A 25,633-nucleotide genomic window follows, 5' to 3' on the forward strand; every position below is an offset into this window, starting at 1 on the left:
GATACCCAGCCCAGCTGTCACACCATACCACCACACCATATAGCACAGTCAGACATTTGCATACACTGTCAGTAATACCCATATGCAGGGGGGACCTCCACAATGGCAGCCAGAAGGTGTGTTACATCCCCTGAAAGCCCACCACACAAGAGAAGTAAGACATTCCACATCTCTGTTGAATCCTCTTTTCTCTCTCAGAGCCAGCTGAGCCTGTTAAACACACTCAGTTGGGCTGCAGTGTAATTGGACTTCATGACAGTCCTGGAAGTTGACAGGAGGCACTGTGGGAATCCGTGATGGGCAGAGTGGGATTAAACATTTTAGACAGTTTGTGACATTTGCAAATTCCCGTTGCCATGGTCACTCCTGGCTGGCGAGGTCTCACTAGATTCCTCCTCGTCGTCCACGTCGAGCTGTTCGTCTTTCTTCTTGACGTAGCGCTCATAGAGCACCATAATAACGCCCATCACCCAGGCCGACACAGTGCCGGCTGCAAAGATGACAAAGCCGATGACGACAAAGAACAGGTAGTCCCAGGAGCCCAGAGTCTGGTGACATAACGTCCGTAGCTGGATGCCCACCTCACCCAGACGACGGCCCTGCATGTCAGCAGGCGAGCCACACACCGTCTGGCCCTCATCTGTCACACAGGCACACATCAAGAAGGGATGATTAAGGATTAAGCTTAATTAAACATAGCTCAAAAGAATACATTAACATATTTGGTTAGGAATGTAAAAAATGTAACACTGAAGTGCACTGGAGACAAATGTGCATTATCTCCAAATTCCAGCTATAAGCGGGTCAGCTGCCCTGGGGTGGCATCATTCAGACTATTGAGTCATCTTGATCTGGACTGCGTGTGCAGGGTTTGCATTACATCATGACATCAATCCAGGACAGTGGCATTCTTGAAACACATGATTGTCCTTTGACAGTAGCAAGTAAATCTGCATCTGGTCTTTGTCTATAAATAGTGCTTTTGTTTGGTAAAGCAAGAAATCCAAATGGAGACATAATTAATGTTAATGTCAGCATTAAACACTAAATAAACAACAATCCCAATTCAGGTTTAGGGGGACAAAAACACCTATAGATATGATCTATTAAGACTTCCATGGGAAATAACTGAAACAGTTCTAACTTTGGAAGAATATAATGTGTTCATGTAGGACCCCGTCAGAGGAGGAAGCTGACTGAGAAATATGTTTTCAGGACCTTTCAAGTGCATTTAACTGCTGCTCTCCTTTGAGAATACAAAGCAACTTTACTTACATATAGCAAACATATGCAATATTATTATCGTAACTCTTTATCATCATTTAAAGGATCCTTTGATGTTGTGAGAGCCATATTGATGCACAAATAACTTAGCAAGGAAAATATACACATGGCATCAAACAGAGCCGCCTGATAAATAATTCATATATTACTGAATAGCATTTTACATAACAATCGTAAATGGCAGCAAACTGAGCTGATTATATGACATATTCAGGTTCACACAGCTAAGAGAAACTGCACTAGCATAACAACTTTATCGGAAAACTACCAGGTTTTAATAGCCTCACGTGTACTGGAGTCCTGAGTTGGTGCAGAATTGAATTATGAATTATTCAAACTCCTTTTCCCTCACAGGATTAGAAAGTGACTTGGGCCTTTGTGTCTGCCTGAAACGACAGATAATAAGGTTTCTCATCATCAGGCACCGCATATGACTACGACTAAGACCTTGCTGGAATCCACAAATCCTAATAAAATGTTGAGTTCCTTCTCTCTCAATTCTAAAAAGGCCTATCAGTCAAATACGTCACATGATGGATGCTGAGCTCTGCAGGAGCTGACGAGAGGCATTTTCTCAGGAAACAATCGTGAAGCCATGTCTTTTGTTACCGCGAGCAGAAACACAGTGCAACACAACAGTGTTTCCATCTCCATGCGACCACTGTTTTTAATTGGCTTCTGGTTTTTCAAAGCTTTTGAGCAAGAGCGAAGTCCCACTGGGGGAGATCAAAAGACATGGAAGTTTCTGCACAGGGAACAGTTTTCTGAAACCCTATTTCTACACTAACAGCCTTGAAATATGCATCCTCATTATGCTGGCATATGTTGTGCATACATGTGGAACTGATGAATACAGGGACATTTGTAGGATCTGCTTTGACTCTCTGCACCCTGCAAGGTATTTTGGGAAAAGTTGAACCATGACGGAATACTTGTGTACTTATTGTATTACACAGTTAGAATCTTTCACAAATAATTCAGCAATAATGTTATAGATTTGTTCTTGTTTTTTTTCTCACCTTCTGAGAGTTTGATGCTAATGGTAGTATCACACATTTCTTGTGACCTTATTTGAAAGTGTAGAGACAGAGACTGGAAATGAGGAAAGAGAGAGAAATATGACATGCAACTAAGATCCCGAAGCTCAATCAAACCCGGATCGTTTCCGTAATGTGGCATGTGCTGTAACCACTCGACTACGAAGGCGCTCCTCTATGAGATACTTTGAACCAACTATTTCACTTGTTTATCCATTTATGTTAGGGCATTATATTAACTGTTTAGTCATTACTTTCGGCTAATTATTTCAAATGTTTATCCTCTTTTAGCTGTCTATCCAAACCATTACTTTTGGCCAACTATTGCTGACTTCTCTGCCACTAGTTTGCATGCACTCTCAGAAGCAACACGTGGCGTTAAGGTGTTATAACTGACTCAGGCTGGTGGGAGGTGTGATTTGACAGAGGGTGAGAGCGATCATGCCGTAGCTTTCAATCAAATCACTTGATAAGTTCATTTAATGGGACGACAAAAATGCACTTCTTCCTAATGTTTTATTCATTCAGTGCATACATCTGTGCGCTCTTATCCACAGACTAGCTCATCTGTGGCTCACAGATCTGAAAACGAGCGTTGCAGCTGAAGAACACGAGGACAGTCAGCCTCTCTAAGCTCCATCTACCACACAGAGAATTCAAAGCATACTCCTGATCCTCTCAACGGCTGCTGCTGTGCACTGTTCACACAATATGCTGTACCAAAGACACACATCCATGCACGCACACTCCCTCTTAATATATGCACTAACCCCCTCCACTGGACTTAACTTTCCCATCTTCATGCCTCTGCTAATGTGTGTGTGTGTGTGTGTGCGTGTGTCCTTGCGTGTGTTTGTGCGTGCGCCTGACAGCGAGGGAGGAAACCCTTCTGGCTTCACCTTCCTCTCTCCCCCCCCCCCCCCCCCCCCCAACAAGACTGGCATCAAAGAAGAGGGCTTTCCCTCCCTCCGTCCCCCATGCACACGCTGCTCTATTTCTAGACACTCTCCTTATATAACAACTGAAAGAGTGTTAATCTAGCCAGGAAGGCGAGACAGAGGAGAATCTGTTGGTTCCTTCCTGAAGCTTTATCGCTCTCTCGCTTGCCATGCGTTTCCCTAACCGGAGGAGACAAGCGAGCCGTGTTGCATGAACCAGGTGAGACCCGGACAAGAGCTAACAAGCCATTGGAGACAAAGCTCGCAGCTGAAACACAGTCCTCTCCGAAATGTTATCCTTCTGTTTTCCCCCTCAAGCACTAAAAGTCTGTATTATTTGGGGTTGTGTGTCCAAATGAGTCAGGGAATGTGTGTACGTGAATTTCTGTGTGTGTGTGTGACTTTCCAAATATTATTTCCCAGAGACTCGGTTTAGGAGAGAATAAGCTGCCTGGATAGAGATGGACATACTGTGTGTATATATGTAACCGCGGTAGAAAATGTGTGAGTAGCTATCCTCTCCCTTACTGGCAGCTGTCACTGGAAGAGGCTCCACTCCAAATTAAGCGAGACAAAAGGCAGAGAGCAGCAGGAAAGTAGGACAGCTCTTGCAGGACTCGTTTTGGACTCGGCCAGAGATGCACACAGGGACTGTGGTGAACTATAGTATGTGTGTGTTAGAGAGAAGCAAGGGATGCCTTTTTAGTAAGCGTGGCGGATGTATTATAGCTATGGTGTTAGAATTATGACGGGCTTCTTGCTCAGTAAGACACACTATAAATAGCAGCTGCCCTTTTGCATAGTGACACATCCACACCGAAGAATGAGCATAATAACTCAAAGTAAGAAAGATTGTTGAATGTCAGTTACATCTATTAGCTTGACAGAGATAAAAGCAAATCGATATTTCATGGTGCAACTATGCTCCATTCATCACATCTGCAGGATAGCTGGATAAAATAGAGATTGATTAGTCATTTCAAGATGAAAGACTCTCTTGTTTTCCTCCCAGTCTGCAGGATGCAGAGCTGAATTAATGAACACAGCTGCCAGAAGAGAAATCTAATGGCTCCCTGCCTCCAATCTTCTTTCCCCCTCTTTGCTATTTGATAGTCTGAATGCTGTCACGCTGCACCGCCGTCACCTGTGCACATCTCATCCCACTGAAAGCTGAGCAAGGGTCAAACTTTGCAGACTATTCCGAACTGCATGGTTACATACATGTATATTCTTCTTCTCGCACATACAACCACATATTTTGCACGACACACTGTATTTACCGCAGCAAATATCATAGAAGTGTGGGTGATGACGGCATGATGTTATCTGTTGCGTGTGCTCAAAAGGTGCAGACTTGAGTATTTCAGTAACATGATATGAGGGGAATCCAGCAGTAAATGCTCTGCGTGTGCTGGAAAAGATTATCAGCATGGAGGCATTCCTTCTTGGGCACTAAGGGACACGTTTACTGCCATTTTGTTAGGAATTACTTTTACTGCTATAAGTTATTTTAATTGTAATATTTTACAATGCTTTATTAATACATTTTAAACCATTAGAAAGAACTATTTTAAGGTTGGGTTGTGAAAACTCACTCTGGCTGATATTTTTAAATGCTAAAGGAGGATAAACAGCACGGCTGTATTACTAACAGTACCAAACTAACACCAAAGGCCCTGTCTCGAAAAGGGCCCCTGTGTCAAAATCTGGTTTTAAGACCTTTATTAATTCAGTTTTGCTCTTTGTGTTTCATTTTCTAAAGGTTTAATCAAATTACCACACAATCAAACATTCCATAGCAAGTGAGAGGCCTTAAGACTTATAGCTAATTTTTGCCTTTTTGTCTTTTTAATGATATATAGTGCATTCATACATTATTCATCAACCATTCATAACCATTAATTACAACTTATAAACCCTTTATAAAGGACGCATTGTCAAAATGTGCATTTTCTTTTATCTGCTTTTTTAATTGTCTGCTTTGTCTTTCATAACTTGCACCAACACACTTGGTGCTAAGTCCTACAGCTGCATTCTTGTATGGAAGGTGCTAAATAAGTTTTCATTTTTTCATGGGACAGGCCGATTATTGAGGGCAGCAACCAGCAAGAGGCCAACAGTTTAAACATAACCGGGCATTATCTAATAATTAATTACTGGAGCAGGAGCCCTATTTTGTGATTGGCTCTCTGGGGCCTATCCACCTGATATAAGGAAATAGCAACTGTAAAAGGTCGTGCTGTGATTATGTCACCTTATATGACATTAGAATACAATAGAATGTATAACTGATAAAACCTTGGAACTTGAAGCCCTCCAGGTGGACCCACAGACACAGGTCCTCGTTGTCGCACTCGCAGCTCCACGGATTCCCGCTGAGCCCCACCGAGCGCAGGGCGGGCAGCGCGATCAGGGAGGTGATGTTGACGACCGTCAGGTTGTTCCGACTCACATCCAGCACCTGGAGGACTGCGTTTTCCACAAAGGCGTCCTGGTGAATGTCCGAGAGCCCCGGGTTGTCGGTCATCCTCAGCATCACCAGGCTCGCCAAGGGCCCAAACGTCCTGTCCTCGATCCGGATCAAGGTGTTGAAGGAGAGGTCCAGATAGGCCAGCTTCCGTAGATTCCCAAACGTGGACTCGGATATCTCCGTAAGGGAATTGTTGCTGCAGTCCAGGTACACCAGATCGGAAAGGTAGTTGAGCGCAAGTGGCGGCAACTCCACGATGCGGTTGTTGGAGATGATGAGCTGCCGCGTGGACAGCGGCAAGTTGACCGGGAAGGTGGTCAGGTGCTGCCCAGCGCATTGAACCACCAGCTGGTCATCACACACGCACCTGTCCGGGCAGCCCGTGGAGAGCACCGGGGATGGTTTCACCCCCGCGGTGAAGAGGAGCAGAACTATGAGCCGCAAGGGTTGCGCGCTTGGCTGCGGGGCAAGACGCATGACACCGCCGACGGCTTCATCAACCCCGTTTGGAGAGAGTCAGGCGCGGTCACATTCTTCATTGATACATCCTAACCAAGCTGTTTTGTCTCAGAAATAATTTCCACAGAGGTCAAACCTAACGCTTGCCCGTGGCAAAACTCTTGCGCGCAATGTCTCAGTTCATCCTGTCGTTGGTTCTGGTTACGGCGCGCATCCACTGGTTGGAACTTGACAACAAGATGCCTTCATGCTGTTTCAAAGTGCATCTATTTATCGTGATTCTCCCGTCGAAACAAAAGCTATTCAGACACTGTAAGCGGTCACAACGTCCTCTCATGCTGTGCTGCTTGCAATGATCACGGTCAGTTGTTCCACTACATGTTTGCCATCCTCTCGCTCTCCGAAACTGAAGGGGGGCACTAAACTGTGCGCGGGTGGGGGGGGGGGAGTGCGTTGTGGAGTGATCTCACGCTTTGGAGTGTGCTGGAGCGAGAGGGGAATCTCAGGGCAGCAGAGCTAACGGCAGTAAAGTCAAAATGAATGGGATGCATGCATATTAGGAACCTAAAGTAAAACAGGTGACCTACAATGCTCCAGCTGTTTGATCAATCTACATATGCTTCAGGTGTGTGTTGTATGTGAATCCTGTGGAAACATCTGTTTGTGGGTGTGTTGTATACCTTTTGTCAGCCAGCCTCAGGTGTGTGTGTGTGTGTGTGTGTGTGTGTGTGTGTGTGTGTGGAGGTGGAACAACATCAGGTAAACCTGACACCTGGGAAGCATAGTATATGATCAGATCACATGGGTTTTAGGCTCTGGAAACAAGAGAGCTGGGCAGTGATAACAATGTGTTAAGAGGGGGAACCCTAGCAGCCATCTACACGACTCAGACTCAATAACGTCTGACATACCCCCCCCCCCCCCCCCCCCCCCCCCCAAATTCAACCGAACCCACTAAGCAGCCAGCGGATGATGTGACGAGATGGGACAGGGTGGTCTCAGGCAGCAGTTGATTTCCTCCTCACTCTGGTCTCAGTATGAGTCCTGAGTCTATTCTTGGTTCTCTGTGTAGGTGTTGAAGTGCTGAATCAGACTCAGCATGATGGAGGAGGAGGACAGATGTGCCGCTGACAGTCCGTGAAAGAAACTACCCGGAGTCGACAGTCAACTGACCCCGCTCACTCTTTTCCTCTCTCACACAATGAGGTGGAATCTTTTCCCATTCCCTGGTGTCAAAAATAGAGCAGGAGGCCCGTATAGGCATGCACAACCTAATGCTTTTTCACACTTGCCATCCTGTGGACTGAACTAATCCACACAGCTGTTTTGTGTCAAGGAAATTCAGTGACTTCATGAGGACATCTAGTGAGAACACTTGGTAATGTTTTACACAGCGAGAAGCTGCCGTGCAGAAATCAGCTCATACACTTTCTTTTCGGGTGAATGGTTTGCATCTTGTCTGGTAATTACCCTAAACCCATGCATTGGAATATTCAATCTACTTTATTATTTTTGAGTACCCATAAAGCACCAATTAATTATTTAACCTCTGAAGAAGAACTGGTTTATTGAGTTCACTTAAGCATTGCTCAAACCCAAAGAACTTTAATCTTAAACTCCAGGGGAGATCACAAAGTTGCCAAAGATATCAAATATGTCAAGAGATCTAGATTATTTCCACTCAATGGAATGGTGCCATATACAACATGGAGTATTAGGTTTGAATATCTTCATAGTTGGAACAATATGATACTGTCAGACTGCAGAAGAAGATGACAAAAAGCTTCTTCAAGGGAAACAAAAGGGGGAAATTGTATATTATTGGGTCAAAGAATAGACCTTTAAAAATACGAATTTTATAATTAACCAACCAGGCAGTTCAACGGCAACAATGGCTTTGCATGCGACCAGTAAAACCAATAAAACCAGTTCTGGCTGTGTGGCCCTGTTGCCATTGCAAAATAATCTACACTCTCATAATACCTGTTTGCATAAGCATGGCCTTGATTCACCTCAAACATTGTTCAGTGTCATTCTACATTAGACAGATGAATTGCAAAATGTAGAGGCTCGGCATAATCCCTCTTCTTAGAGCATGTCAGTCACATTTACCTTTGCAAGAAGTTGTCCTGCATTTTTATCTTTATGCTTAATCTGCATTCATAAGACCTGTTTTGTCAAAAGACAATAAAAAGAATCACTTCAGCACCAAATTGTTGTTTGAGTGACATAACAAAATATAACATAACAGTGTAGAAGTGAATCTCGGCCTGCTGAACAAGAGACACCACTGACAGGGCTTTGCGTGCCTTAACTTGACCTGATATGTGATACAGGAAACTTTGTTCTTTGAGATCCTTGGTCACTTCAAAGCAGGGGCAGATTGTTGGCAGTCCTTCATTTAGGTTTACCAGGATCAGAGCCCTGGTGTTGTGAACTTGCTCACTGGCACAGCTTACTGGATGGAGTCATCATTAACGTCATTACTTGCACCATGTGCTTTTCTTGTCATGTCAAGTGAAAATGTCTGTCATAAAAAAAGGCAGTAGAAGTTGGCGCTGTCAGATAAATGGGTATATCCCGTATGAAACGAATCCTCACTTTATATCTGCAATATCTTCTATAATTAACCATATTCAATAATCTACTCAAGCAAAGATACATCTTCATAATAAATGAAATGTGAAACCTGATAAAGTAAAACAATTCGCAATAAAAGCAAAGAATAGAGATAAGGTCCATAAATGTAATTGTTTTCTTTGCAAGTGAAAGCCCTATATGCTGAAAATCTCACTGAAGTAAAAATACACAAGTAGTATTGTTGCAGCCACTTGCAACTTCAAACAAAGGCTACTTTAAGGATCAAAATGACTTATAGTGCTTAAAAATGCTGTTGTGAGTTTATACTGTCATCTATTATATGAGTGTATTATCAATATGATTGATGCAGCCACATAGGTTGAGATGGAGGTAATTTCATAAAAAATATACTGTAGTTGAATCTATATTCGTGCAGCATGTAGTAAAAGGCCAACACATGTTTTGTTTTTAAAATGTTTGTTTAAAGTAACGCGCAGCTAAAGAATGTAAAAAATAAATAAAGTGGAGTAAAACATAAATGTCTTTCTTGCTGAAATAAAGTGGAAGTATAAAGTAGTAGAAAGTAGAAAGCACAAGCAATGTTGTAATAATAACATGACTCATTATCAGAGGGGTCCCCTATTTTCGCTGGTTACCATGGTAACGCTACAGTTCAGTACGTGGTCTAGTGCGCATGTCAGAAAAATCGAACTGATTATTTGAGGAAACGTTTCTGTAGAGCACTGTATCGTAGAGAGAACCGGGTGTTCTCGTGACATTTAGCGCACATTAACACAAGTTTACGGAGAAAATCATTTTCATAAACGACAGACTGTAGTCGGCACACCACGCCCTCATTGTTTGTGTTACCATAGTGTTGCGTAAGCCTTTACGCATTACGCACACCGTGGATGTATAAAGAGACCGACGCACCCGGAAACACAGTCGATTGTTTGGAAACTTTGGTGACATTGGTCAGTCGCTCTGTTTTTCACACTAACTACATCTTTAAGGTAAACCTTTTTTATTTTATGCTTCTGTGAGTTTTCTGCACGTCTCCTCTCAAACTTGTTGGTCTAATGTTGATGGCGTCGTTGGTATCCTCATTTGACCTCTCCGCTGTGCTTTTTACAACCTCTTTTCTCCTGTTTGAGTTTCCTCTGATTTCTTATCTATAAAAACAAATACTAAGAGTTAGGCTAACACTCTAATGTGTGCACTTTTTTGGGGGGAATAACTCAAACTAATTTGGCTTTGTTTTTCTTCCTCTCTCAAGATTGCCAGGATGGTTGTGCTTTCCAAAGAGTATGGATATGTGGTGTTGACTGGCGTTGCCAGTATAGTGATGGTTACACATCTGGCCATCAAAGTTGGCAAAGCCCGCAAGAAGTACAACATAAACGTGAGCAGATCATTGGTGTTCACATATATAGCAGGATATATATTCCACTCTTTCTTAATCATACTGTTTAAGTGCTGCACCTCAACAAGCCCACAGTCCGCCGGCATAGTTGTATGCTTGAGCGGTGTCTTTCTGTGGCTCTTGTAAAGCACTTTGAATTGCCTATACAAATAAACTTGTCTTCACTTGCAGTATCCTCAGATGTACAGTGACGACCCAGAAACTGGAAACATTTTTAACTGCATCCAGCGTGCACACCAAAACACGTAAGTATGAGCTGAAATATGAGCAATGCAACTTAGATTTGCACCCTCTAGTGTCTAGAGTGACGTTGCATCACGCTCTCTCATGATTCATAGTAACAATGTCAAAAGAGGTGAAAGTTAACATGCCGTTATAACCTTTCACCAGCCTGGAGATCCACCCCTCCTTTCTTTTCTGCCTGGCAGTTAGTGGTTTGCATTGTCCGGTAAGTTTATTTTTGCAATGTCATACTTCCTCAGCACCAGCATACCTGTATGCATATGTATATAAAATCTTTAGCAATTAAAGCACAAAATTAGAGTCGGCCTAATGCTGTTGTTTTAAACTAATGTGATATGCAGGGTTTCTGAACGAAATGTATACTTAAAAAAACACATTTTAATTATAAAATCCTGTCATAAATGAGTGTTACATTTGCTTGTCTGTCTGGTTACAACAGCGTCTCGCCAGTGGTCTTGGAGTTGTCTGGATCATAAGCAGGGAGGTGTACGCACATGGGTACTCTACAGGAGGTAAGAAAATGTGGCGCAGTCCATGTTTCATTTACATGTTCTGCTTTTGTAACGTAAAGCAGGTTGCAAATGTGCTATTAATACTTTTCATCTCAATCAGATCCTAAAAAAAGAATGCGCGGAGCGTTTGGGAACGTGGCTCTGCTCGGGTTGATGCTGACCACCGTCTGCTTCGGTCGCACCCTGCTCGGCTGGGTGCGACCAATGAGGAATCCCTTCTGTAACGCTAACTGTAGCTAATGACAAAGTCTTCAGGGTGGGCTCACCTCGTCATTCACTTTATAATCAAAGCAGCTACATAACCCGTATACTTTGCAACATATACGCTAACCTCTGACCAATTTAACATTTGAAGCCAGGTGATATTCATGTTGTCAAGTGACCTGACCAGTTCTCCAGGTAGGATACATTCCTGCTTTAGGCTAATGGCTGGGGTGTAGTCTACATGCACGATCTGTCAGTTTGTCTTGATAGCGTTTTCACCTGCACCCTGATTTCTGAAGTAGTTGGCCACAAGACGCAAGATATATTTCATATTTTTGAATTCTTTTATTCTTGTGTCTTTGTCTTGTACTGTAAACGGGGTTTTGGCTGGTCATATGAATGATATTAAACATACGTTGGTTATTAATTATCTTTTTATTGGGTGTTGAAAAAGGGTATTTATTGACTGACTGTGAGGTTTTGATAACGGCACTGTTTGTTTAAGGGAGTGGAAGTTGAGCAATTGTTCAAAGTCCACATTACTTGTCGGGGCAGGTGGATTTGTATCTGCAGAGCTGTTCGGCTCACAACCAACTGCAAAAGAAAATACCCGTCACACAGGCCACGATGACACAGCGTAATGCTGAAGAACTCGTCCACATGCTGCTGCAGTAAGACACTAAAGTTGTTGACTACAGCAGTATCGTGATTTATTATCAAACAGGAAATCTTAATCTCAATAATTTCTTACAGTACACATTTCAATGACATTAAATCATACATCACTGTTGGCACTTAACAGTAAAATAACTCTGAACACACTATAGGTAAAAACTGATACAACAGCTTAGTTCCAGCACATTTGCATGATACTCCAGCTAATACAGATGACAATCTAAACTGCACCTCTTCACATCGTCTCCGCTCAAAGCATTCGAACAAACGCCTTGTGCAGCAACAAATACATTTATAAATATGCATTTTACAACTCATTTAACAATATTTTGTTTTACCTTTTACAAATTGCTGCTATTAAGTGTTTATTTAATGTAGCGAGGTCTCTTCTCAGTGTACATTGGTGGATTAAACAGTCATTGAAAACAGAATAACCAAATTCAAGTTTTAAAGACCAGAATTAGACCATGATAAAACTTCCATAACACATGTATCTGCACATTAACGGCTACAACAATATTTCCCACGTATAATTTGAGGTAAGTTGAATAATAAATTTGAGCAACTGAATGAGATTTGGCTTCTACTGTACGATATTCTGTCTGTTTTTCCAAAGTTATGGCTTTTGAAATGTATAATGAAGACCTCAGCTTTAAGACAACACGATTAACCTGGCAGTTTGGCGTGAAAGTGCACTTCACTCCTATTTGGTCACCTAAGGGATCCTAATTTATATTCCTTAAATATTTTAGGCATGTTGGCAACTTTCCCATGCGTCTCTCGCTCTCCTCTCCTATTTCTCGCTGGATAACCTGAGGTTGTCTTTCATTGGAGGACTTCATGCTACCTTGATCCACATTACCTCAGATGGCCCCTAGGGGGCACTGTGACCATTCAAGCCACATTAAAGTGCTGTGCATATGGGGAGTAAGTCAGGGGTGCAGAAGCACAAACAAGTCTCCACTAGGCTGAAGATCTCTGGAAATTTAAAGGGAATGTGGAAAAAAAGTGCCTCTGAAACCTCCCATTTAAAAGACTCAATGGATCCTTCTCATGGAACCACAGATACATGTATTTTTCTATCGCTGACCCCAAAACTCGTCTGCAGAGATGCAGCAGCATCCAGGCAAAGGCTTTTCTGAGATACACACTGGTCTTCCTTTGGTGTCTGCTTTGCTTCTGTTCTCTGAGTCGCGGAAGTGACTGAGGATGCGTCCATCAGTAGGTGTACCTGGAGAGGGGCGTGTCCTCCATCAAATCATCCTGGAGAAGAAGATTACAATAATATTTAGACTAATAAGTTTACAAAAGGTGAGACTAGGTCAATGCTTATTCGCTCAGCGTTACACTTTTTGAACTGTATATTAAGGGCTTTTGTGATTTTTAATATATTATTTTTGAAACTTGTCTGATTGTGGAGCACACAACAAGGAGCTCTGAAGATAAGCATAAGGAGTTATGAGAATAAATGTCATATGTAACTGAAAGAACTGACTGACTTGATTTCGTATATTTGTGTCTGTTTCTCCCCTGAAAATTTCCCCTCGCGTGTGGTCATACGTTTAAAGAGCAGGATTCGATAGTTTCTATGTTTAATTAGCTGCACCACTGACCTTCATGAGAGTGATTTAAGACTAAGGGGAGAGAAGAGTTGATATATTAAAGTTCACAGTTGATTTTATAAACAGTGAGCTGGGGGAATAGTTTCAATTCACAGCACTACAATGTAATACGGCAATTCCATAAAGTTCTGGCAATCTTGAATATTTTCATTTAAAATATATATATATATCGCTGTAGGAGGAACACAATGGTAACTGAGCCCACTGATGAAAGTATTGCAATATTTATATATTTTCAGTCTACTTTTCAGACTACTAAACTCTAAGCACAATCCCATTCACAGTCTGGGTCAAGCTCCCACACCTCCAGATCCTATTTCCCAAAATGCAACTGCAGTCTTTTGTTAGACCCTCATTGCCTGGTTAATCACTTGTTTCAAACTCTACACCTCCAGTTCGTAACTAAATCTAAAGCCAAACTGAGGTTATTTTCCCTCAGGACGAGTAAACTGACCTTCATGTGGAAAAAAAAAAATGCTGCAGTGCCCCTTTAATCACAAGCTTACTGTATTGTAATACATGTATTTATCTCACCATGGGTAGATCCTGAAGCCGATGGAACTCTGGGTGGTTTGTCCGCTGGCGGAACTTGAGGAATAGGATGACGAAGACGATAGCAGTGGTGACGATGAACACTGACAGCAGGCCAGCCAGCAGGGGATCTAGAGGGGAGCTTGAGCGGGGCCCCTTGAGGTCTAAATGACACACGAATGGACAATCGTAATAAAACAGTTAACACATTTGTAAGACACAAAATAAATAACATTACTCTCATCCCCTTACCTTCATCTCCCACATTGAGTTCAGATGGGACGTCCTGGTATGTGGGCCCAGCAGGACCCCGGCCTGGAGCGGAGGTCAGATGTCCTGTGGTTGTCGGCTGTGTGGAGGCTGCGGTCCATGATTCAGACTGTGGCTGGATGGCGGAGGCGTGGGCTGTGGAGCTCGTATCCTGCACTGTGTGGGCAGGCTGAGATGAAAAGGTGGTGAAGGGATCTGTGGTCACAATGGCTCTGCCATCAGCGGTTGAGATGTGCGGTGGAGGGGTGGTGCTCTGTACAGGCGGCGCAGATGAAAGGTGGTCTGCGGCAGCTGAAAGTGGGGATGTGAAGGCAGTGCTGTATCAATTCAAAACAGCACAGAGAATTCTTCAAAGGAAACGAACCGTACACACAGCACACTGATGTAACTCCACAAAACCCTCGGAACGGATCACTGCCAATGACATTAAAACAGATATACGTCATGCTTTTGACGTCAGGTCCCACCTTTCTTGCATGACAATGTCAAGATACCCTGTTAACTTGTTTGTATTTTCATGCATCAAATAACGGCATAATAATAATGGTGGTGGATGCTCACTACGGCATCTTTCCAGTGTTGCAGTGGCTGATTCAGATAAACCACATGGGTCTGTAACAATGTGCCAAACACTCAGCTGTAAGTCACCATACAAAGATATACATAAAGTACTGCGGTGTTGATGGATTTAACAATAAAAAATAGATCTCGATGATCGACAGAATATTTATTGGCAGCAATTTTGATAATCAATTAATTGTTTGAGCTGTTGCAAAAAAATGGCAATAATTTACTAGTTCTAGCTTCTTAAACGTAAATATTTCCTGTTTTGTTTTTAACTCTTTGGGTAAACTTAATATACTCAGGATTTGTGGTGAACACAGTTAGAAGTTTCACAAAGCTATTGTTATAGGACCGTTCTATTGCATAACAATTTACAGGAGTTTTTTAGTTTTCTTTTAAGTCACTGCTTTCATTTTCTCTATGAAACTAGTGAATATACACACCTGCCTTTTCCCTCTTTCAACATGAGTATATTGTTACTCCACTATAAGCACTTGGCTCTTTACATCAAGTTTCACAGCTCATGCTGACAGCTGGGGAGGGGGCTGGGAAAGGGTTGTGTTCAAGGAACTTTGTACAATGGGAAAGTCAAGGCTTCCTTTCTACTGTTTACGTGTAGGATAGAATGCAGAGACAGGCTGTAATTAGTGCTCCTGTGGGCAAAGCACAATGGGTAAGAATGAGAGTATCCTTGGCCATTTTCTGCATTAAGTCACAAAGCAACTTAAGGTAATTACTGAAGTAATGTTTAGCTTTTTAAAGAGAGTGATAACCTACACATTACTCCACAGGGACAGAAGTGACGACAGCAGCTAATAAGAAAGCAAGAGTGTGAACAGGATGGCATTATGTCATCTTTGTTATTGCTGTGCATGCTCAAAGAGGCAACAGGGCATCAGCGTAGAGAGTTATATTTATCTGATCTATAAAAGGGAATCTTTTAGATGAGGTTGCGACACACATTCTCAATCTCATAGCCGTCAATGTCAGGGGTCAGGAGAGGAATATGTCCCCGGAGCACTGCTGGCAGTGAGCCTGAGAAGAGCGTCTGTGTTTGCAAACAGGCAGCTTTAAATGTGTGGGATGATCTATATCAGGAATCTGGATGTAAAAGTGGAGTGAAGGGAAAAGAACGTGAAGTAAACAGACTGGACTGGAAAATAGATCATTATAGAATTATTGACGAGGTGATGACAGTCATTTTTATGTCTTGAAGCTTTTAGAGAGAGGCAGCATATAAACAGTGCATGCAGGTTTGTCTTGGATACCTGAGGGTGAAGGAGCAGTCATGACGACGGGTACATTCGTGTGTTGAGATGTAGCCACTGCAGAGTGCGTTACGTATACTGCATTTGTCGCAGCCTCTGAATGGACTGTTGCTTTGGTCTTGGTAATGGTGGTGGTTTCAGTTGAGGTTTCATCCCCGCTGTGAGTCCGCTGTGAGACCTCATTCCCAGGATCCTCTGTCAGGTCAGGAGATGCTGAGCGTCCAGCATAACTCGGGAAGGCAGCCAGGGTGAGGACAGGAGGCAAGGCACTGCTCTGACCTATGAAATAAAGGGGATATGAAAAGGTATTAATCATTATATTTTGTTGTCTATAAAATCGTGTCTAAAAGAATTCCCAGAGCATAAAGTGGAATATATTCGAATTTCTTTTTTTGTCCAACAAACGGTCCAAAACCCAAATATCTGCAGTTTACTGTCATAGAAGACAAAACCCCGCGAAATGATTCACATGTGTCGAGTTGGAACCAGATAATTTCTACTCTCTACTCTCAAAATAATGCTTGTCAACGATAACAGTTGAAGGTTATTTTCCTGTCATTCAACTGCTTGATTAATCTACTAATTGTAGCTAAAAAACAAGCGAACATGAGTGTTATCCATTTGGTGCTGTCTTGCGTTACATTATAGTATAAACAATGAGAAACAATGAGAAGACGAAATGAAGTGTCCATATTAACATCTAAAAAAATTGCACATTACTTAAAAGTTCAAATAAATGATTAAATAGATGACTGGTGAACAGAAATCATGATATAAAGAGTAATTATAAAAGGAGAAAGAAACGCTCATCTCTTGAACAAAGGAATCAAAACATCAATAAAATAAATGAACATATCTAAATCAAAATGCAACCAACAGCCTGCAGCTCTGTGTAAACTTTCCATAAGATCAATAGACATGTCTGGAGCATCATGTGGGAATCGATAACGGGTCCAACTCGCATCAGCAGGAAGCCAGGTGAAACACACACTCACTCACACACTCACACTCACACACGCACACACGCACACACACACACACACACACACCAGGATGACACCTTACCTCTTGTCTGCAATGAGCCGGTAAGCACCACCAACACGCAAAACGCCAAATTCATTTCAAAGCGCATCTCCTTCGCGGCCTTCGCCTGCAGATCGCAATAAAAACAGAGCAAAGCGGGCTCTCTTCGCAGCGACTCCGCTTCCCAGCTCTCGGAGGTTGTTTCCGTTACGTGATTTGACAGGGCACATCATCAGCGCTAAAAATATCCTGAGGGAGTCGGGCAGAAGAGAAGTAGGGGTGGGGCCGCACGCCAGCCTGCATGCGGGCGGCGGGATTAGAGAGGGCTGCACGCGCTTCACTCCGATGAGCGAACACGCGTCACCGATCTCACTGCAAATTAATGTTTCACTCTCCGGCTCTTCCTCGTTTCCTGCCAGTCACCTCATCCCTGAATCTATTCCTACGACATGCACCAGTTTGCGGTAGCTGTTGCTCGCCCTGCTCCAATCAGACGCCAGTGCGTCAGAAGCGCAGTTGTCTGCGTCAGGAGCGCCTGTTGTAGAGCGCTGTAGCGTAGGACGCACGCGAGTTTTTACTGTGGTCGTGGTTATTGTAGGCTTGCTGCGATGTTATTTACAGCGATTAAACGGTGGTAGGTGAGTAGGCGTCAGTGTTCGCTGGTGGTAATGTGAGACAACAACTTTTCAGCCCCCACAGAGGTCAGCGTGTCGTCATGCCTGAGCGCACGGCCCACATGTGTACTGTATGGACAGCTGAATGACCCGCTGCGTCCGCAGTGTGAGGACACTACACTACATCTACATTACGTCTCCTCGCTTTTTAAATCACTGCTTTTTGACGACCAGGCTTTAATTTCGGAAGGATTTCAAACGGCAGCGGGGAGACACCTTCACGTTGCGCCAGATGGAGCCTCCAGCCAATCCGGGAGACGGCCCGGTGGAGTTGGAGTTAACGGTGGCGAACGTGGAGTCGGTAAGTTTCAATAATCAGCCACTTCACTGGATGATTGTTTATTAAACTACGCCTGCAGATGAAGATTGTAATGCCACTCAGAACACGAAAGCTGCAGCAGCATTGTCTCATATTTATCTGGATATATGTTGTATTTTATACAATAACTCAAATAACAGCAAAACAATTTAAAACAGTTTGGTTAATCGTAGTTCACCACAGGAAGGTTGGACACACTGGACATTTTGTAACATGATACCAGTTATAAGCATATGCTGTCCTAATAATAACTAACACCATGTGCCATGGATTACTCGCTATGACAACACATTTTTACTCCATTCAAACAATTGGACATCCAGCATGCATGGTCATTAAAGCGTGTTAATGCAACTCAGCGATTTGATTAACAACCTGTTGCACAAAACACAGATGCATCCATTGTCATTACTGTATCTATACTCAGTCAGGAAATATGGGGACACTGATGGGTGTTATGATTTGTATCCACTCCGACATCGTCATCTTTATTACCAAATTACTTTCAAGTGTTTCCTTTCTATTGGCTCTTCTCTGCTCATCAGGCTCTCTACCAGCTGTACTTTGACCCGGTCATGGAGCGTAAGAATGTGGCCCAGAAGTGGCTGACCCAGGCCCAGGTCTCTGCACAGGCATGGCAGTTCTGCTGGGCCCTGCTTGGCCCCGACAAGGTGTGTTGCTTCTGCTCAGACATCTTTTCAAATAAACACTATTTCAGGTCGCAAGAGCATAAACTGGTTGCATGTCAGTGCGGATTAGAGCTGCAAGAGGTGAACATTTTGTATATGTCCATCTGTTACAGTGAGTCTGTCTCTTTGCAGCTCCCAGAGGTTCAGTTTTTTGGCGCCAGCACCCTCCACACCAAGATCTCCCATCACTGGAGCGACCTCCCCACAGACCAGCATGAGAGCCTGAGGATGCAGCTCCTCTCCCACATCCTGCACTTCTCCTCTGGGCCCAAAATGGTGCTAACCAGGCTGTGTGTCGCCCTGGCCTCTATGGCTCTTAACTTAATTCCACAGGCTTGGTCCCAGCCGGTGGCGGACATGGTGAGGGCCTTCCAACCGCAGAAGCCCGACTCTGAAGGCAGCTCTGAGGCCGCCCAGGACCCTCAAGCGCACTGCCTGGCGCTGCTGGAGCTTCTCACCGTACTTCCAGAGGAGTTCCAGAGCGGCCGGCTGGCTCAAGCGCGCCGTAACCAGCTGAGGGGGGCCCTGGCTGGGGAGTGGGCAGTGGTGTGTCCCCTGCTGCGTCAGCTGCTCCAAAGCCAGGACTCCTCCAGCCAGGTGAAGGAGAAGGTGCTACGCTGCCTGTCCAGCTGGGTGGGGCTGGACGTGCCGTTAGGGGAGAGTCATGAACTGGTCCAGGACTGTTTCAGTGCTCTGTCCAACCCAGAGCTGTTTGACACGGCTGTGGAGACGATAGTCAATGCCATCTCGCAGCCTGACAGCCAAAGGTGAGAAACACGCCGCTTCAGAAATTCATTCAGGCCACAGTCAATTTCCAGACGTGTGAATCACAACCTGTCTCTGCAGGTACATTGATGCTCTGGTGAACCTGATGCCTCTGGTGCTGGGTCTCCATGACCAGCTGAAGACAGCGGCTCAGGATGGCGACATGGAAACCTCACACGGTATCTGTCGTATTGCTGTTGCTATGGGGGAAACACACTCCAGGTACACACAGCTGCACACACGCACAGACACACACACACCGTCACCCAATTACCTGGCTTCGGTAAAATGGCGTTTTTTGTTTGTTTGTGTACGACAGGGTTTTGTTGGAACAGGTGGAGCACTGGCAGGAGTATCTGGCTTTGGTTAACATGATTCTTTTCTGTACTGGCATCCCTGGGCACTACCCAGTCAGTGAGACCAGCAGCTCCCTCACACTCACCTTCTGGTACACTCTGCAGGTACGGTGAAAGAATACATTTATGAGATCCATACATGTAAACAAGACAATACAAAGTTACTCATCTCTACATTAAACGTGAATGTGTTTTTTGTGATCTAGACACCAAACGTTCTTTCTAATATATTTCTTGCATGTTCAGGATGACATCTTGTCATTTGAGGAGGAGAAGCAGGCAGTGTACCTGCAGGTCTACAGGCCGGTTTACTTCCAACTGGTAGACGTACTACTACATAAATCCCACTATCCCTCCCAGGAGGAGTATGCCTCCTGGTCTTCTGATGACAAGGAGCAGTTCCGAATTTACAGGTAAGACACAAAACTAGTGGAAGTTCTTAAGGAGCACTAAAACTGGATTTTACATCCTTTCTCACAAAAAAGAAAGCCCCAAAAGAACATGTCTGCACCGAATTTCATGGCAATTCATCTAATAGCTGTTAAGACAGTGTGGCTAAAAATGGTAGCGAGATTCTCTACTCTGTCTCCACGTCTCTTTTGCATTTCAGAGTGGACATTTCCGACACTCTGATGTACGTGTATGAAATGCTGGGGGCAGAGCTGCTCAGTAACCTCTATGACAGGCTGGGCCGACAGCTGATGGACCCACAACAGTCAGCAGTCTGGCAGGTAAATTAATTAATCGCTGACTCCCATTCCGTGCACATCTACTATCTCTGCATGATATATTACAAAACGCTAATATTTTCTTTATAAATTCTATGTTCCCCATTCCTTCCTGTGTGTAACTCTGTGCCTCCTGGTTGTATTTCCCCTCTCGTGACCTAACGTCACATTTCGTTTTTTTTTCTCCGTATTCAGGACACAGAGGCCCTGTTATTTGGCTTCCAGTCCATAGCTGAGACGATAGACGTGAACTACTCGGACGTTATCCCTGGTCTTATCGGTCTCATCCCCAGAATCAACATCAGCAACGTTATGCTGGCTGACACCGTCATGTACACCATAGGTACATAAGAGACACGTGGCTTACAACCAGGATTATTAATGGCCATGGATGTACATTTCTGCCGTCTGGTCTGCACTCAACTATAACAAACCCATTTACACTCACTATTCATGACATGTACCTCGTGTTGGCCAGGATCCCTGGCTGAGTGGCTGGCTGATCACCCGGTGATGTTGGGTGGCATATTACCCATGGTGCTTCAGGGCCTTGTGAAGGCAGAGCTGTCTGTGTCCTGTGTATCCACCCTGAAGAGGATCTGCAGGGAGTGTAGACATGACCTCGGCCCCTACGCTCAGGACATCCTGACCACGTCACAGGTCAGACATGCAGCCTTTAAAAAAAATAAAAAAACATTGGCGTTATTACGGTCTTTCTATTAACACCCGTGTTCCTCTGCAGGACGTACTGGTAAAAGAAATCCATAAGGTGAGTAAACAGCCTTCAACATTCACCAGTTCTGTCCTACTCTGTTAACACAAATGCACCACAAAGCGTCTCTCTGAACACATTGTGTATGATGTGTGCTGTGTGTGTGTGTGTGTGTGTGTGTGTGTGTGTGTGTGTGTGTTTCTGCGTGTCTGTGTGCAGAGCAGCCAGTGCATGTGGTTGATGCAGGCTCTGGGCTTCCTCCTGTCCGCCCTGCCAGTGGAGGAGATTCTGGGCCGACTTCACTCTCTCATCACCCCTCACGTCCAGCAGCTGGATACACTGGCCCAGCAGGAGGTACATGCAAAGAAACGCTACAAAACATCTACAGAAACCCACAAATTCCAAAATAATACCTGAAGTAGCAGAGGTGCTTATTTCCAAGTACAAATTGGATGAATCAAGAACACTATACTTTCAAAGCACTTTATTATTTTGGTGCTAAATTAAGTACAGAAGGTTAAATACGGTATTTTACTGCACTACTTTAAATCTTTATCCGTCTAGTAGTACGCACTTCACTGTAACATTTTTACCATCATACTTTTAGCTTCAATCATCTAAAATGTGAGTACACTCAAAGTTTATTTGGCTGTATTGATAAAAACTACAGATGGATTTTCTTAAAAAACTCGGTTATTGCACACAAAAAAATCAACCTAAATACACAATTACTCAAATAGTTGATTGTATTTAAAATATGTATGATAAATATAAAATGAAATACATTTTACTGAGCTAATAGACACTCTCATGCAGGGGGAGGTCTGAATCTCTGTTGACAAAAACGTAGAAAACACTGGATTCTTGTGCAGCACTTTTGCAGCTTTTGACACACCTTCTACAGCAACGGCAGTAAAATTGCTCTTGACTCTCACAACCGCTGTCATATTCGACAATATCTTTCCTTCAATTGTCGCTGTCTTCACAGGGCTACATATCAAACCCTTCCACTTTGTCTCCCTTTACAGCCTGATCCTACTAACAAACCGTCGATCATTCACATCCTGGGGATGCTGTCCAGTCTCTTCACCACTCTGGACATCAACAGACAAGCAGACGGCTTAGAGGGAGCGTCCAGCCCAAGACTCACTCCCTCACAGAGCCCACAGAATCCAGTAAGTTTAGCTCCAGAAAATTGCATAACTATGGACATGGGTAGCTCCATAAACTATCTGAATGATATCAAATTACTAGAATGGGCCTTGTGCATCAATATTTCTGAACATGCAAAATATTTAAATATGCTGAAATCAACCAAACATACGTATACAAAATATACATTCAAATTGTGTTTTTAGGTTGTTGTTGTGCTGCAGCAAGTGTTCACGTTGATCCAGAACATCCTCAGCAAGTGGCTCGATGACTCAGAGGTAGTTGAGGTAGGAGGGTTTTTCACTGCTTGCATAAATATGTGTATGCTGATGTATATGTGTGTGTGTGTGTGCGTGTGATTTATCGATGTGTGTTTACTGACTCACAGCTCTCTCTCTCTCTCTCCAGGCAGTGTGCGGGATATTTGATAAGTCAGTTCGAACCCTCCTACATGATTTCGGGCCCATGGTGGCTCAGCTGAGTGAGATGCTGAGGCAGATCTATTGTGCCTTCCCACAAGCCTCAGCATTGGATCTGGCACGGCAGGTACGCCCCCACAGATCAGGGCATGAATAAAAGCATCATCCCTTCAAACTGCAATTCAGACTTTTAACATGCTTTTGGGATCATATGTCCTTCTTTTTCTTTTTTCTTAGATGGTTCACATATTTGCCGGAGAGGAACATCACACCTCGAACATCAAAAGCCTTATTGAGGTGTTGACTTCTGCCACACTTACTATATTTCAGCAAGGTAATAAAATCCTGCACTTAATTCCAATTTACTTTTAGACATACATGTTTGTCTAGTCTCATCTTATATTTATTGTACAGGTCCACGGGATCATCCTGATATTGCAGAATCATTTATGCTCCTTCATGCTCAGGTGGGTTGCGTACACTTGTCCATTGTTGTGCACGTTTGCAGCTCACAGGAAACTTTGCCTGATTACTTTGTGCCTCATTTAGATTCTTAAAAGGAAGCCTGATATGTACCTGTCTGACCAGTTGGATGTTGAAAGGCTGTTTTACTGCGGTGAGTATCATTGCATGGTTTTACTGTATGCACAGATGTGGAGATAGTACTAGAATATTGTGGGCCTACAAACTAAACGTACTGTCACTTTAAATGAATATTACTCAAATAAAAGTAAAAATACTTGTGTCAAAAATGTACTTAAGAACAAAATAGACGGCAAGTTAACTTTGTTCCCAACGAGAGTTCAGCAGTGTGATGATGCCCTCATCGTGGAGCTCTGCCCTCCTGCGTCCGCAGACACACCTGCAGCTTCTTCTCTGCTGCAGCTGCTGATTTACATCTTTTTTTTCTGTTTCCGAAAAATGGCATCAAAACTGATTCAAATTAATTGTACGGGAGAATATGACCCCACATGTTTCATTCCATGCAGCCTAACTTTTTTGCATTGCTTTTTTACAAATTACTGTGTTCAAAATCAAGACACAACCTCACTCGCATCATCTTGACATTCTGCCTGAGACAACCGTGTAGCTCATTAGCCGAAGCATTCATTAAAACACATCTGTGTATCTGTTTTCTCCAGGGATTCTGACCCTGAAGTTCCCAGAGGCACCCACAGTGAAAGCTGCCACACTATTCTTTGTAAGTTGAGGCAGAAATGTGCAACTTGTAAGCTATAGTTTGAAGAAAAATATATATATATAATTTCATCTCATCAGCTCATAGATTCATGTGTTGTTGTTTCTTCTCTGTACCTGGCAGACGGAGCTGTTGCCTCGTTGTAAAGACATGCCCTCGCTTGGCGAAGTGTTGCAGAGGGATGGCAAGCTTCTGACTGAGACCCTACTCCAGGTGAGTCATTCGTTAAACACAACTAGATAAGAAAATGTGAATCATTGCCCTGTGTACTGTGGTTGTGAGTATTGATTTGGAGAGCACCCACTCACTCTTTTGTACACTTCCTCTTATTAAACCAGAGCATGCATTTCATCCCTGATGTTTGGTCTCATTTCAAGCCGTCACCAAACTTGTTTTCTAATGGAAGGCTTCTATTTGTGTCCCAGGCCATTGGAGGCGAGTCCCCTCGCAGTCTGACGGAGCACTTCTCTGAGGTGTTGTTTAGTCTAAACAGACACTGTCCAGCTCTGCTGTCCCAGTGGCTGAAAGAAACACTACAGACCCCAGGATTCCGCTCCGCACAGGTCTCCGCAGAGCAGAAAAACGCCTTCCGTGTGCAGCTTCTGAGGTGACGATCATACACTTGTCACAGCTTTTAAACATCAAAACTGTGTTTTTGTTTCAAAAGGTGTTGTGTTCTCAAAACTCTTCATTCCGTCAAAAAAAAAGAATCAGCCGGCTTGGGTCTTTCTGTATGGAGTTTACATGTTTCAGCAAAATGTACTTATCATCTCCGTTTCTTTTTTCCAGGGAGCAAACCCACAAGCGTCGCATTAAGGATATCGTGAAGGAGTTTTCTCTGCTCTGTCGGGGCCTGCAGGGGTCTGGATACTCTGATTACTAGACTGAGCTGGTAGCACTCCCGAGTTCAAGAGAAAGTGATAAAAGAAAACCCAGAATCTCTTTCTGTTTCAATGATAAATGGTGCCAAATAGTACTGATCACTTGGGCAGGTGAAAGTGGACAACAGAAACCATAATGCTTGGACTGAACCAAAGCAAACACACAGATTAGGTGGACTGTTAGGATGAGCGGACCTCTGTGCAACACGTTTCTAATAAAAATACCTCTGCAAGTGCTCAAGCGGGATAAAAGGAAAGGAAAAGGTGTCACACTGCCCTTTACTCTTCTCCAGGAATGGATCCAAATCCTCTCTCCAACAGACAAAGTGACAAGACAACAATAAACAGTTCATTCTTTGCAGCTGCATGAGCAACTGTGTGTGTGTTCACTTATTTATTGTTTCTCTTCTCTCGTATGCAGCTTGTAGAGCATAGTCACACATTATCAAAATATAGAAATCCCCCTCCCACACACACACAAACACACACACACACATACACACACACACACACACCTCCGAGCCAGGCTTCTTCTTCTCTGACGCTGTTACATTATATAGCTTATAACTCTTGTACATGTATACTTCTGCTAATATATATCACTTACACAACAGAAAAAAGATAACAAGACCGACTT

At 43.5% G+C, this 25,633-nt stretch overlaps 4 protein-coding genes across 4 annotated transcripts; 2 read left to right on the forward strand and 2 right to left on the reverse strand.

Moving 5' to 3' along the window:
* Positions 1–320: 320 nt before the first annotated feature.
* Positions 321–6,206, reverse strand: LOC306706563 (leucine-rich repeat-containing protein 52-like; the record flags this gene model as incomplete). The annotated part of the gene is made up of 2 exons (XM_079173686.1): positions 321–640; positions 5,558–6,206. The coding sequence occupies 2 exons, from the start codon at positions 6,204–6,206 to the stop codon at positions 321–323; spliced, it is 969 nt and encodes a 322-aa protein (XP_079029812.1).
* Positions 6,207–9,640: 3,434 nt separating this feature from the next.
* On the forward strand, positions 9,641–11,588 carry mgst3a (microsomal glutathione S-transferase 3a). Its single transcript, XM_079173273.1, has 6 exons — positions 9,641–9,781; positions 10,045–10,170; positions 10,363–10,436; positions 10,582–10,639; positions 10,874–10,946; positions 11,047–11,588. Exons 1-6 carry the CDS (start codon positions 9,680–9,682, stop codon positions 11,184–11,186), a joined length of 573 nt encoding a protein of 190 aa, XP_079029399.1. The 5' UTR covers positions 9,641–9,679; the 3' UTR covers positions 11,187–11,588.
* Positions 11,589–11,738: 150 nt separating this feature from the next.
* On the reverse strand, positions 11,739–17,269 carry LOC306706272 (uncharacterized protein). The gene is made up of 3 exons (XM_079173272.1): positions 17,146–17,269; positions 16,081–16,359; positions 11,739–14,539 (listed from the first exon to the last, which is right to left on the reverse strand). The coding sequence occupies exons 1-3, from the start codon at positions 17,210–17,212 to the stop codon at positions 13,950–13,952; spliced, it is 936 nt and encodes a 311-aa protein (XP_079029398.1). The 5' UTR covers positions 17,213–17,269; the 3' UTR covers positions 11,739–13,949.
* Positions 17,270–17,458: 189 nt separating this feature from the next.
* LOC306705947 (importin-13-like) lies at positions 17,459–25,033 on the forward strand. The gene is made up of 21 exons (XM_079172841.1): positions 17,459–18,078; positions 18,642–18,767; positions 18,918–19,552; positions 19,632–19,772; positions 19,870–20,011; positions 20,153–20,319; positions 20,517–20,637; positions 20,830–20,977; positions 21,113–21,294; positions 21,377–21,403; positions 21,566–21,700; positions 22,375–22,521; positions 22,705–22,785; positions 22,907–23,044; positions 23,155–23,251; positions 23,332–23,384; positions 23,467–23,533; positions 24,060–24,118; positions 24,239–24,328; positions 24,541–24,722; positions 24,905–25,033. The coding sequence occupies exons 1-21, from the start codon at positions 18,010–18,012 to the stop codon at positions 24,996–24,998; spliced, it is 2,901 nt and encodes a 966-aa protein (XP_079028967.1). The 5' UTR covers positions 17,459–18,009; the 3' UTR covers positions 24,999–25,033.
* Positions 25,034–25,633: the final 600 nt, after the last annotated feature.

Source organism: Pholis gunnellus (genome assembly GCF_910591455.1).
Source record: "Pholis gunnellus genome assembly, chromosome: 14".
Lineage (NCBI taxonomy): Eukaryota > Metazoa > Chordata > Actinopteri > Perciformes > Pholidae > Pholis > Pholis gunnellus.